At 36.8% G+C, this 13,570-nt stretch overlaps 1 protein-coding gene across 1 annotated transcript in view; it reads left to right on the top strand.

Moving 5' to 3' along the window:
• Positions 1–13,570, top strand: part of TLE1 (transducin-like enhancer of split 1 (E(sp1) homolog, Drosophila)) — a gene marked incomplete at its 5' end in the record, with an annotated part of 30,420 nt that overhangs the window by 2,302 nt on the left and 14,548 nt on the right. The window contains 4 exons of the mRNA XM_009083392.1: positions 7,011–7,127; positions 10,287–10,340; positions 11,850–12,002; positions 12,824–12,968. Of these exons, the coding sequence (XP_009081640.1) occupies positions 7,011–7,127; positions 10,287–10,340; positions 11,850–12,002; positions 12,824–12,968 (469 nt within the window). The remainder of the gene's footprint in view (positions 1–7,010; positions 7,128–10,286; positions 10,341–11,849; positions 12,003–12,823; positions 12,969–13,570) is intronic.

The following is a 13,570-nucleotide window of genomic DNA, read 5'->3' as shown; positions in this document are numbered from 1 at the left end:
AAATTTTATTTAATTAAAGTACAAAAAAAATGTTGCTGCAGTTACTTGTGTCTCCACATGTGTAACTTGTGATTGCTCGGTTATTATGTGAAGAGCAGACTGCTTTATGCTGGGTTTACCACAAAGTAACCTTTAAGCAGCCTGAGGCTTTATTTCATAAAGGAATTTTGCCATGTAGATATACTGAGTTCAGGATACTACACTATGGTCACTATGGTCATCATAGTTTCTTTTTGTTCTCAGTAAAGGATAATACTTCACAACCAAATTAAACTTTGATAGCTGAATACGGGTGAACTTGAACTTAATATTGTTTAAATACAATGTTGCATTAGAATCTTGGCTTAACAGTAAATGATTTCTTCAATGAAAGAATCATAATTCAAGAGATGGTTAAGTTCAGATCTGTAGCTAAGATGATCAGGAATTATTTGCTGTTTGAACTTGTCTAATTCTCTTGTATTTTTACTAGATTTCTTTTTAATGTAAAATATATTTTAAAGGATAATATAAAATTGGTCTCAAGTACACAAGGCATACCAGCAGTTCTGTTTGGTTATTACACACAGTTCCGACTGAGCAGTAGGCTCTTGTTTTTCAAATCACTTTGTAATATGTGGGTCATCAAGATAAAATCAAATTAATTTTCAGAGTAACATTTTAAGTGTAATGTTGCATCCAGAAATGACAAAGGCATGCTTTCATCATCCAAGACACCAAAACCCATACTGTTTGTAAGTTACCTAAATTTACCATGATATTTGGTATTCCTGTGCAGTTCTAGAGTATGATTTCCATCAAATATGTCTAGTGTGACCTTTGAGTACCGTCAGGATAAGCTGACAGCTTTAAATGTGCAAATTTGAGAAATTACAATTTAGCGCTTGCCTGTTTGGTTTTAAATTGAGTTTTTCTGACAAAAGTCTGAGTTGAAGCATATTGTGGCATAATATTTGGGCATACTCAATATTAAATGAGATTTGGGTTTATTTTTGTAAAATCTTCTTACACAAAGAAGCATTCATAAGCAAATAAGCATGTATTGTATATTTAGAAATACTCCAAAATGCAGTGAGATTTGTAAAGACATATAAAGATGTAGTGATTTCATTATTCTTGATTGTGATCAGTGTTGATTTAAAATTCTTTCGCTATATCTAAATAGCAAGGACTACATTTTTATTTTACATATTATCTCAAGTTTAAGGAGGAAAAATGGATACGTTTTCTGAAAATGCATTTTTATGAAATATTAGTTAGTAATAATAGTATACTTACTACATGCATGCTAAAATTGTTTCGTCAAAAATAAGTTGCAGGACTATGTGGATAAAGGCTGTTGGTTTTGATTTATGTAGCTCTAGCCATCCCAAACTGGGGCATGTTATTGTGGGAATGCAGATTTCCCAACTAATGTGACACTGTCTGGCTGCAGGTGATGAAACTAAGCAAAGTCAGCAAGTTTTGCCAGCTGAAGCTTAAATTTTTGAGAGACATCAATACAAAAAATACTTTGATGTCCACTTCTTTTTTCTAGAGAACATGCTGGCAACATTTTTTAAACTCATCATAGGTGTTCATCTATCACTTGTCTTCCCACTGTTCTAGTATCCTGTTTGGACATCATAGAAATGTAGATGTTCTGCTGCACTCTGCGATATCAGCAAAAATTTTTAGACAGTGAAATCTTACTTCCTTATGTGCTTGGGGTTTACATTAAATTGGTGTTTATCTTTTGTCGTCATGAAAACACTGAGCTAGTTTTCTAAGACTTGGGAAGTATTTAAATATTTTCCTAGACACTTTTTTTTTTTTTTGCCTTCATTCTAAAGTATGAATGTTGCTGCTGTTTTGTAAAGCAAATGCTCTTTTCCTACAGCATAAAAATGTTCTGTGACCTGAACTTTTTATCCTATTCTTCCCCTCCTAGTCATGGAGAAAGGGGACATGAATAGTTAAATGCTATTTTTGGATGATATTATGTGCAAGTTGTTTTTGTTTTGTATTTTAATTGTTTTGAATGGGGGAATAAAATCATAAAAATTGTTACATGGAAATGGAGGGTAGTCATCAGTGAAGCACTAGTATGCTTCTTGGCCTTTGTGAAGAAAGTACAGATGCAAATCACAAACCACCTTCCACAGAGGTTGTTCATACAGAAGAGCTGTGGGATGCTGTGTTGCAGTTTAGTTTGTAGCTGATAGAAAGCAGCATAAGGCTGATGACAAAGGACAAGGGGATTAGGGTGGTCTGGTATAAATTTTTATGGATACCCTGATTCTGATAAACATTAGCTAAAAAATACTGAACTACATAAGTCCTATTCCCTGTTAATGTCTCCCAATTGTAAAATCAATGTGCAGAGTCATTCAAATCCATTCAGGCTTCTAGAATTTGTTGTTCTAATTATGAACATATGGTCTAGGTATAACTTTAAACAGTGGTCGAAAAGAAGGTGAAGTCAGTAGCTTTCCATCACTAGTAATTTAAAACAAATACTACTGATTTACAAGTCAACTTTTGGGTTGTTGGCATGTGTGTTTGCAATAAGCATATTCAACAAATGGAAGTTAATGATTCTTGAGTAGAAGACTTGGCAATCTTCTGGTGCCTTGCTGTGGGATGGTTAAATCCTTCTTCCAACATCTAATGTATTATATTAATAAGTCCTGACAATGAGCAACTGACTTTTTGGTTGTAGATGTTAGACTTGACCCTGTTTTGCCTACTCAGCAAGAGATTACATTTGTTCCTGTCTATATATGCCTATCTGTTAGTAGCACTTGTGTGTGGTGGAGTGGCAGAGGTCTGGTGCAGTGGTTAAATAAACACAGAGCCTCTGCTCTGATATGGGCAAACCCAAGATTGCCACACCTTGAACACTGTATTCAGTTCTGTGCCTCTCAGTTCAGGAGGGATTTTGAAGTGCTGGAGTGAGTCCAGAGAAGAGCAGCGAGGCTGGTGAAGGGACATAAGTGCTATGAGGAGAGGCTGAGGGAGCTGAGGTTGTTTAGCCTGGAGGAGAGAAGGCTCAGGGGAGACCTTATCACCCTCTACAACTACCTGAAAGGAGGTTGTAGTCAGGTGGGGGTTGGTCTCTTCTCCCAGGCAACTAGCAGTAGGACAAGAGGGCACAGCCTCAAGCTCTGCCAGGGGAGGTTTAGGCTGGATATTAGGAAGATATTTTTTTACAGAAAGAGTAATCAGGCATTGGAATGGGCTGCACAGGGACCTCCAGCGGATTCACTGTCCCTGGAGTTTTTCAAGATGAGACTGTTTGTGGCACTTAGTGCCATGGTCTAGTAACCACAGTAAGATTGGGCTTGATGATCTTTGTGGTCATTTCGAACCCAGCTGATTCTATGAAGTTGTCAGCTGCAGTAACTGGATGTAGTAGTTGGTGGCTGCCATTGGCTTGGGTGTACAGTGAGTCAACCAAGCACAGACGAAGCCTATGTGTGTGCGTGTCTTTGAGGGAAAAGGGAATGGGATGGCTAAGGAGCCCAGCACTAGAGAAGATCTTAACTGGGACCAGGTGTAGCTGAACCATGAGCACGGATGTAAATAGTGTAATTTAACTCATGTAATGATCAACATAAACTGACAGTTCTGCACGTACTAGTGAATTGTCTGTGCTGTACTGTAACTGGACTAAGTGAGATATTGTGGACTCTCAGCATGTACCTCTGGCACACATACTTGAGGTTTGGAAGTGATTCCTATGGGGAATGACATAGCAGTCCAAGAAATGCATTTGTATAATGTGCATTGTATTCCTAATGGGGAACCTGCCTTCTTTCTGTGCATCATGACTAGGTTATTGTTTCATGTTAGCTTGCTAGTGGTTTCAGTAGCTTTTAGTGGGAGCAAAGTCACTTTAGGATCGCAAGTTGCCTGTTACCACAACACTTTTTTTTTTTTCTTCTTCTTCTGGGACTTATATGAAGGAAAGGGCTTCATGTGAATAAAGTGAGTTATTGGAAGAAAAGGAAAACACTTATACAAAACTGATTTTGACCACTTGTTCTGATCTGAAGTTCTTGATTTACAGATGTTGCATTGGTAATTCCTAATAAATTGAAATCCTAGTATGAAAGCAAGTATTATCCTAAATAGTGCATCTAGTCTGTTGAAATTAAGACAAAACAAAAACTGGTGCCATGCCATTTCTCTTTAGGAAATCAACTATGCATGTATAAATCTTTTTGCTTTTTTTTTTTTACAATTTTCTTATTATTGGAGAATAATCCCAAATGAAAACTTCTGTATCATTATTTAAAAAAAAAAAAGTTATAGCAAAGAAAAGAAAAAAATCCTGTCCTACTTTTGACAAAAAAAAAAACAGTAGTTCGTAGACCTGGTAGAAGAACTAAACGTTTTTTTTTAATATATTATTTCAAGAGAAGATAAGAAGACTCTAATGTTGTGTCTACCTCCTAGTTTGCCCTTTGTTTGATAATGGATATACAGCAAATATAAACCCTGCCAAGAGATTAAATGAGAAAAGGTGTGTTTTGGTAGTCTGTCCTCACTGTTCCTTGAACCTTAGCATTTCAGGGGTAAGAGATTTCAATTGCCCAAGGCTTGTACGATCACCTCTTTCCCAGTTCTTACTTGTATTTTCATGTACTTCCTTTGCTGCTTCACTGTTCTGGATCCTACCATATGTACTACTTTATAAGACTTGTGTTTTCATGTTGAATGAAGTCTTACGCAATTAGTGGTTTGAATTGTGGTAGTTGGTTAGACTAGCAAGCTATTTTTTCATCCAGAGTTATACTTTACCTGATTTTAGTCACAATTGTTAGAACTTCCTTGCACTCGTATGGGAAACAAACAAGGAACCTGCTGGTTTTTTTAGTTTAGTGGTAAATTTTGCTAGAACAACAGCACAATCCTATTTACAACTGCTAGTATAGCTATTGTGAAATATGCTGCCCTACTACAGCTTCTAGAATGGATGCTCTGATTACTGAGAACAGTGCTTTAAATTAATGTGATAAGTTAGAGAAAGGCAGTGTAAATATGATCATAGGGGATATATTTTGCAGCATAGGCTTGTAATATAATTACGTGTTCACGTGGGAAGCTGATTTGAGCTGACTTTCCCAGCTACTGCCTCTTTGCTGCCTTTCTTTATTCACACTTTATTTTGGCAAATTAATGCGGGGAACTGAGTTTATTTGCTTTATTACATTTGCCTCGATTGTTTTATTCTGGACTCTTCAGTATAGGTATTTTTAATTATTTTTGTTAAGGAAAGTGTCTCTGAGTTAAGAGACTTTTCTCCATGAAAGAAAAAGATCTCTGGTAAAGTCTGAATTTACAACTTGCTTCATCATATTTTCCTACTGCTACAGACATGACAGATTTAACATTAAAATGTTGAAAATGTTTTTTAATGGTTTTCAGTCTAGTGAACCCCTGAGTTTGTGTGCATCTAGGAGGAGATAAGGGGTTAAATTCTGAGTGTATTTTGTCAAGGCAATTAGTTCAATGATCCAACAAGCCCACCTTTTAGCTGCAAAACACTGCAGTGAAGACATTATTTTTAGCTTCTTTATACTGGATTTCAGTAGACCCTCCTATATGCTTTATGTAAGCCCTTTGGCATTTGTTTAGCTTGAATAGTCATGAATAAAAGAGTTTAGAGCTGGCTTTAAAGTGCAGCTTCTGAATTAGGAAAAAGAGGATTCAGATTGCCTTATGCGCCTTGTTTTCCTTCTCCTTGAGGCTAAACATTTGTGTCTGAGCAAAACTACTTCGTTGTCTTCAGTTTTTAAAGGGAAACTATTCAGTGCACAGTTCACTGCCTATTAGTATATGTTTTTGATATATTAAGAGTGAGTATCTCTGTCTCTTTGGTAGATCTAAGTATTTCTTCGGGGGCTTACACTCAAGTATATATGTCAGTATTCGGCTTTTCTCTTGGCGGAGATACATGTCCATGTAAAAAAGTATTTACTTATATATTTATGTGAGCATATATTTATCTAAGCATGTACTTGGCTTTTAGGATCTAGGCTTACCAGGTCTTTGTGAAAGGAGATTTTTTTCTCAACTCATTCAGTATTGTTCACAGCATTAACACATCACTGAACAAATTGCCCTCTTGCATATGCTAATCCTGCACTTAAAAGAACTCATTGTAACACGTTTTAATGCTTTAGCTGGAATGGAGATGGGAATCGCAGGCATGTCAAATTGTCATGTGACTGAAAAATGTCTAAAATGCTCTTTGGGTCAACAGTTTGTACTTAGCATAACTTAGCATGAATGAAAGCAGTCCGTGTAGTTTGAGGAAAAGATTAGTCTTTGCTTTTGTCTTTTGTGTGTGTGTGTTGGCCTCAGTTTTTCAGATCAAGTTTGATTAAACAACACTTTAGCCTTAATTTCACACTAGTAGTGAATGTTATGCTGGAAGTAAAAATATTTGATCTTTGTTTGCAATACATTTGTTGAAGGAATCCAGTTGGAGTTTACTGCAGCTAACAATTGATTACTACATAACCTTATTTGGCAATTATTTTAAGAGTTACAGGCAAGCTGCATTTTAACTATCTATATCTGCAGGTGTAGACATACCAAAGCCTCAACTATTTATGGTCGTCTGGAAGTGAGTAATCAATCAGATTGCATTTGGTAAATCTCTTTTATTATATGGAATCTGAATATTAAAAAATAATAAAATCATTGTTACTTACTCATGAATAAACAGCAAGCTTGCTTCTCCTAAACAATAAATTCAATTGAATTAATTAGTTAAAATAGATGGTGACTGACAAGTGAACTAAACTTTTGATAAGTTGAACAATGAAAAGCCAAGCTTCTTAGAATGCCTGAAGCTGTACATGTTTGCCTGGAGGACTTTAATTTGAATTAAATGGAATGAAAGGCTAAGTAGGTATCACATTTCTAAAGCATCTATCACATCCAATTTGAATTTTTAAGCGTATATGAAGGAATCTTGAAAAGAATTTTTGATTGACCTTGTTTTTTTGTCTTTACAGAGTAATTCTCTTTTGGTCCCAGACAGTCTGCGAAGCACAGATAAACGCAGGAATGGCCCTGAGTATGCCAATGACATCAAAAAGAGAAAGGTGGATGATAAGGATTCCAGCCACTATGTAAGCAAATCTGTGTCAAAGAAATGACTAATTTATTTGCACATACTGTGCTTGTGTGAGGAGTTAGAAGTGTGTGAAGAGCAAGGCAACATGTTTCCTATGGCTTCAGAAGTGTATGAATATATGTGCCAGAGAGACCATTATTCACTTTGTGAGAAGTGTAGTGACCCGGTAGCTTGGGGTGTTGTTAAGGAATACTCCTCTCTTTGAGTGAGATCCTTTCTGGACTTCTTTAAAACCTGCAAGTTTGTTTGAAATGCAGGGGTTTGTTATTGAGGGGGATTTAGTAAATTTTTTTTTATACCTCTCTATTACCATGTTGAGTAATAATTACTGTTGCAAATTGTGTATGTTATGAGGCTATATCAACTTGTAAAGGTTGCTTTTGGTTGATACGGCAATTTCATCAGAAAGCAAATTGAAATTAAAAAGTTCACAGTTTGTGTTCTGCATTTTTGACTAGCTTGCGTGTTACTTGATTTTGAAGAGACACTTCAGTACATCAGTGCAACATATGTGAACTTCAGAAGGTTCACATAGGCTTTCTACCTCCAGTCTAAGTGCTCAGCCACATCACAGGATGGTACTTGAACAGGCTTAAGACACTAGGACTGGTGTGAGAGGGTACTGAAATGCAGAATTTAAATCCAACAGAACATACTGTACTTAGACATAGCAATAATGTGGCAAACTGTCTGGTTTAGATGAGTCAGAGCACTAATTACTTCTTGGTTACTGAAATGCAGGAGAAAATTAGGTGCCACTTTATCTCCTCAGTATTTGATTTGGTAAGGTAATTTCTCTTCATTTGGAACCGGAATATCTTTGAGCAGTTATTGGATATTTTAGTGCTGTTACAGTTTGACAAGTTGTGTTTACATCACTTTCTAGTAATACTGTTTTGATTACAGAAGGGTATGGCAAACTTCTGTGTTAGTCCCTCAACTTTGAGGGTTTGATATTCTATTGGCATTTTTCGTTTTAACTATTTGAAGATTAAACATTCTTAAGCTATATTTGATATGAAAAGAAAAGGAAGAAAAAGCTTAACTTACCTGTTTTTCTTGTGTTTCTACTGGAAAGAAATGGGAAGGATATTATTGCAGTGTAGAAGGAGTTTGCTTTAATCCACATTTTAAATGTGTTTCTGCCTGCTGTTTGCATGAAATGGATTTTACAGATAAGGGCCGCATCAAAACAAAGAATTGAGCAAAGCAAAGATATTGAAAGTTCCAGGTTTATTCTAATCTTGAAGAAGATCTATTTTTTTATTTAAGGTTTACCAGTCCTGCAAATACAGAGTTGCTGCTTTTGAGCTCATTTTAGATGAGGCCCTTATAGCAGCAAGGAAGTGCTGCTTTTGTCAAAAAGGACATAACTAACTTGTAGGAATTGTTGCTTTCGGAAAAAAAAAAAAAGATGCAAAATGAAATGATTTTTTTTCTCTTTTTGACTTCTGACTAATTTTCATGTAGTTTTAATATGTGAGTTTAAGAATGGGGAGAATTTTCTGGTGGTATTAGCACTTACAGGAGATGCCTTTGGTAGTCTCAGTAAATTTCTGTTTTTCAAGATGACAAAGTCAGTGGAGTCCACTTAAACATTGCTCCTCAGCTATTTTTGCCATCCTCCACGGTGGTATTTCTGGCAAACAAGTGTCCCAACTACTGTGCTCCCACACTCACAAGTATGTTCTTACCTGTTCTAGAAATCTGTGTGCTTCATACTTCTCAAGAGGTGGCAGATACCTGGGGGAAAGCTTTCATTTCCTTCCTCTGCACCTCTTGGTTGGATAGGTTCCTGAGTAGCAAATAGAGCCACCATTCTGTCTGCAGTGGCTCTCTGGCTCCCTGATAGGTTAGTGGGATTTCTTGGAGCAAGATTCACCTGTCAAAGCAGAATGGAAGAGCTGAAATTGCCTATTGGTTTGGGGTTTTTTTAGTTGAATTATTTCTTAATTTAGTTTGGTTTTGTTTTGGACTCTTTAGTTGTTCTGGTGGGTTTTGGGGGTTGGGTTTTTTTTTGTTTGTTTGTTGTCTTCTTGGGGTTTTTTGGTGGGTTTTTTGGTTGGTTGGGTTTTGGCTTTTTTTGGTTTTGGTTTGGTTTGTTTTTTCTTTGTTTTGTGTTGTTGGGGTTTTTTTAAAGTATTATGGTCTGTAGTGAGAGGAAGGAACTGGTGGTAAGTGGGAAAGCCCAGACAACTTGAAAGGAAAAATTGGGGCACAGTTGAGCAATCCTATATGTCTGATTTGTTTTCCTAAAAGGTTTTAACTAAAAGTGCTTTTATTGGAAATGCCAAACTTGCCCACGGAAAATTTTGACATTCACTTGATTTGTTTGTTTGATTTTGGTTTTGAGTCGAGACTTGCCTTGTGATTTGAACCATCATGTTGCACTGTGGAAATCACTAGACCACTGTGTGTCAGAGAATATGTCTATTGGGGCATTCCAGCCTGTGCTGGAGATAGAGAACAAAAGGCACTTAAGGAACAAGAATCATGTGGCACTAGAGAAGCTCAGGTGAACATGAATCAAAGTGAAGTAGTCAAAATGCACCTTGACAAGCTGCAGTACAACATTTCTGTTTAGGAATGTCTTAATACTTTAGGAAATATTTTGGTTTTCTTAGGCAGAAATGTTGAAATGCCATGGCATTTCTGAAGCTTTTTCTTCCCCAAAACTTTCCATTTCAAAACTTGCCTTCCTGGAAAAAGGGTATAATTGTCCTATTGCTTTGAGAGGATGATTCATCCAATGAATGCCAAAACCCTCCCATTTTCTGAGATCCTTGGGGTTCTTTAGGTATGCACAAACAGTAATTTCTGTAAGATTAGTGTATGAGCAGAGTTCCTTTCTCTTTTAGGAGAAGTGATAACATTGTATATAATGGTAATAATGAGGGGTTTTGGGCCACCTTGCATTGATGGTGGGATCACCATCTTTCAACTAGTCCTACTTTATTTGGGTTTTATTACTGAAGCAGAAATAAGGTGTGTTTCTCTTTTCACTGTGTTCTCTACTGCTAATAAGTTAATGAAAGGCCTTTGCTTTTTGTCTAGGAAAAACAAAAAATGTCTGAGTAGATACGTAGTCTTTCTCTCCAGGCTCTTACTGTACTAATTGACATGAACACTATATTTATTTATTTATTTTTAATAGGACAGTGATGGGGACAAGAGTGACGATAACTTGGTTGTAGATGTATCCAATGAGGTAACTTTTTTCATTTTTGTAGTCTTGACGTTTGCCCAAAGGTTAAAGGAACAGTGCATTTAGATGCTGGAAGAAAAATAATTCTCTGTGTGGATATGTTAAAATATTCACAGCGTCTCCTTTTTGTTAGTACTGCAGTTACTGTGTCTTCCTCTGAGCTTTATCTGGTTGCCTTCTCAGCTTCTGCTGCTGCTGCTTTGTCCAGGTCTGTTCCCTCCACAGTTACATTCTGATGCTTCACAGCTGCTCTGTAGCATAGAGAGTTGCGTTGAGGTGCACGTGGAAGGCTGAGGTCTTCAAACTACTGTCTGCAAATGGAAAAGGAAGACATTATCTCATGTTGTTTTAATAGTAGGACTGTTACTAGTAACATTGCCTTAAAAATTGCTAGTGTTTTAGTGTCCTATGTTAGGCAGCATTTTCCAGAAATGTTTTTTTAGAATGAAGTCAGTCAATTCACAAGATTTTCTGGAGATTGTAGCCACCTTTTTTTCTCCAAGGCAGATATTTGGCAATGACATCAAGGTGAAGGGATGAGTGTTCCCTGTTTCCTTTTCTTCATCTTTTATTTCATACAGCAGAGATTTAGGAAGCCTGAATATAGTAGTGATTTCTTTGGCTCTGTGAAAAGCACAGGGCAGGGGGAGAAGCTAGTAGAGGAGAAGTGTCTTCAGTATCTCCCTTCAGTAGCTCCAAGTGCCAAAACTGTGTCAGTCAAGTAGAAAAATAGGTATCAAACTAGTGATTTATTAATCCTTTCAGAAGCTCTGCTTGCAATGAAACTGCTCAATAAATGATCACTAGATTTAGAGCCCTCTTGTGAGGTGTGCTTCCTCCCTGTTGCTATTCTTATGAGCCAAAGAAGCGTGAAGAACCTGCAGAGCTCTGATGGCATTGTAGCTTGCTGTGCTGTGTATTTCAGGTTAAAGTAAATGCAGAGAGTGCCTCTGGAAGAGAGAAAAAAATCATCTGGAAGGTGATTTACATTTTTTGTAGATTTAGGTAGTGAGGCAATTGCAGATGGTGTTTAGAATGAAGTGACAGATTTTATGGCATATAAAACATGTGTCTTTATTCTTTTGAAGGTAGAGATAAACAAGGCCTATATTGCCTAAAAGACATTATTGAAGTGTTGGTTGTCACTAGCAGAGCATGGAGAACATACACAGAAAAAACAGTGTCAACTTACTGGTCTTCCTTGTGCTTATCACATGTTTTGAGCACTTGCTTTAGTTTGTACTTAGGTATACTTAGACTGATAGTTCAGTACTTGGAAACAATTTATGGTCACATGTAGTGTAAAAGAAAAACAGATTGTTTATGAGTTTACTTAAGTCTATATTGATGAAGGGATTTCAGCTTTTTTTTCTATAAAGATAGCAAAATGTCTTGTCATTTGAACTTACTGCTTAAATTCTTCTAGTTTTTTTCCCTATAGACGCCTTAGTGGTGTTTGTGTACCAACTCATAACACTGTTCTGTGCTGTTCTTTCCTTCCCATTGTTTTAGGATCCTTCTTCCCCAAGGGCAAGTCCCACTCATTCACCACGTGAAAATGGTATAGATAAAACTCGCCTGCTGAAGAAGGATGCCTCCAGCAGTCCAGCATCTACAGCCTCTTCAGGAAGTTCCACTTCCCTCAAATCCAAAGAAATGGGTCTGGTGGGTAGCAGTCTGTTTTCTAGATAAATGTTCTTGTAAAGTCTAACACACCATTCTCCTGCAACTACTTGTCGCGCAAAGCATCTGGCATTAAACATTTGAAGCTGAAATTGGCTATTGTTTTTCCAGGCCTTTCTAGTATTTCAGCTTGCCTCCTCAACAATATTTTCTGCTTTGTTTTGATTTCTTGTATTTCCTACATTTCTGTCAAATGAGTTGCAAATTTATTGCAAAGTACGAGAGTTGGTTAAGGATTGTTTATTTTTTTTTCCTGGAGCAGTAGCTTATGGTTTAACATAGTCTGTATATAGTCACTGAGAAGTTCTTCATGCTTTTGTTAAACTCTTCTAAATAAGCTGTTATTCTCTGAAAACCTTTTCCTGAGGTATCACTAATAATTTAATCAGATTCCATGTAAGTTTTGTGTCGTGGGCTTTTTTATATCAACTATGGTGGTATTTTGGTTTTGTACTTAGATTTGTTGTGTCCAGTAATAATTGAGACATTAATTATTTCAAGCTAAAATAGTTTTGTAATGCATACTGTATTGTCCCAAAACAAAATGAGCTCAGGCATTTTTTTTTAATGTCAGTGGAAGAGGAAAAATAATTTTCTGTGTTTCTTGTTTTAATTTTGGCAGCAATGAAAAAGGTCAGCATTTCTCTCTCAGAAGTTAATGTTGTCAGCATTGCATGGATTTATGAAACATTGGCTGAGGGACTAGGTAGTAGATGCCCAGCATCTCAGCTGCTGTTGTGATAAATTGTATAATATGGCCTGGATTAAAAATAATACTCATTTAATTTGTTTAATGACACCAGCATGAAAAAGCCAGCACGCCTGTTCTGAAATCCAGCACACCAACTCCTCGAGGTGATGTGCCAACCCCAGGCACTAGTGCAACTCCAGGACTTCGTCCAGGCCTTGGCAAACCTCCAACAATGGACCCTCTGGTTAACCAAGCCGGTAATGCATTACCTCATGTGTTTTTATGGTTCCAAAATTAATCTTTTTTTACATATGTAGCGCTTTGCAACTGTTAGCTAAATATATTGCTTTGTTCTTGATATCAAGAGAGGGCTTGATGAGAAGCAGATGTTTGGATTATCAAGAGTTTGAATATCTTTCTATCTCTTACTCTTCTTTGTTTACTTTTGTCTTTATCTTTTTTGCAAATAATCCAGAGACTGAATGCAATATAAAAAGACTTCTCAGAAATTTCTGGTACTTGCTCTGCATGCAATCCCTTCTACAGTATTTGTCTGAGTCTACTAATATTTGCTGCAGTGTACAGCTTGACAAATGCCGGGGGAAGTTTACTTTTGCTATTCAGGCTGGTACACACAGTTGCTTCAGACATGAGCTGTGTAAACCATGTCTGTCAGCTTTACTGCTTAATTTGGCAAAGAAGAGATTAATGTAAACAGGGGAATATTACAGAAGTGGAAATAGGTAATGCTAGAAGAGATTGCTAGGAGTAATCAGCAAGTTCAGACTTAGCAGATTTCTTTTACACTGAGTGAAAAGAGCTGATGGCACTGACAAATTATAGCAATGTTTCCTGGCAG

This window comes from Acanthisitta chloris, unplaced genomic scaffold, assembly GCF_000695815.1.
Source record: "Acanthisitta chloris isolate BGI_N310 unplaced genomic scaffold, ASM69581v1 scaffold4551, whole genome shotgun sequence".
Taxonomy (NCBI): domain Eukaryota; kingdom Metazoa; phylum Chordata; class Aves; order Passeriformes; family Acanthisittidae; genus Acanthisitta; species Acanthisitta chloris.
The sequence above is the reverse complement of the archived record's forward strand: the minus strand, read 5'-3'. Positions and strand labels throughout refer to the sequence as shown.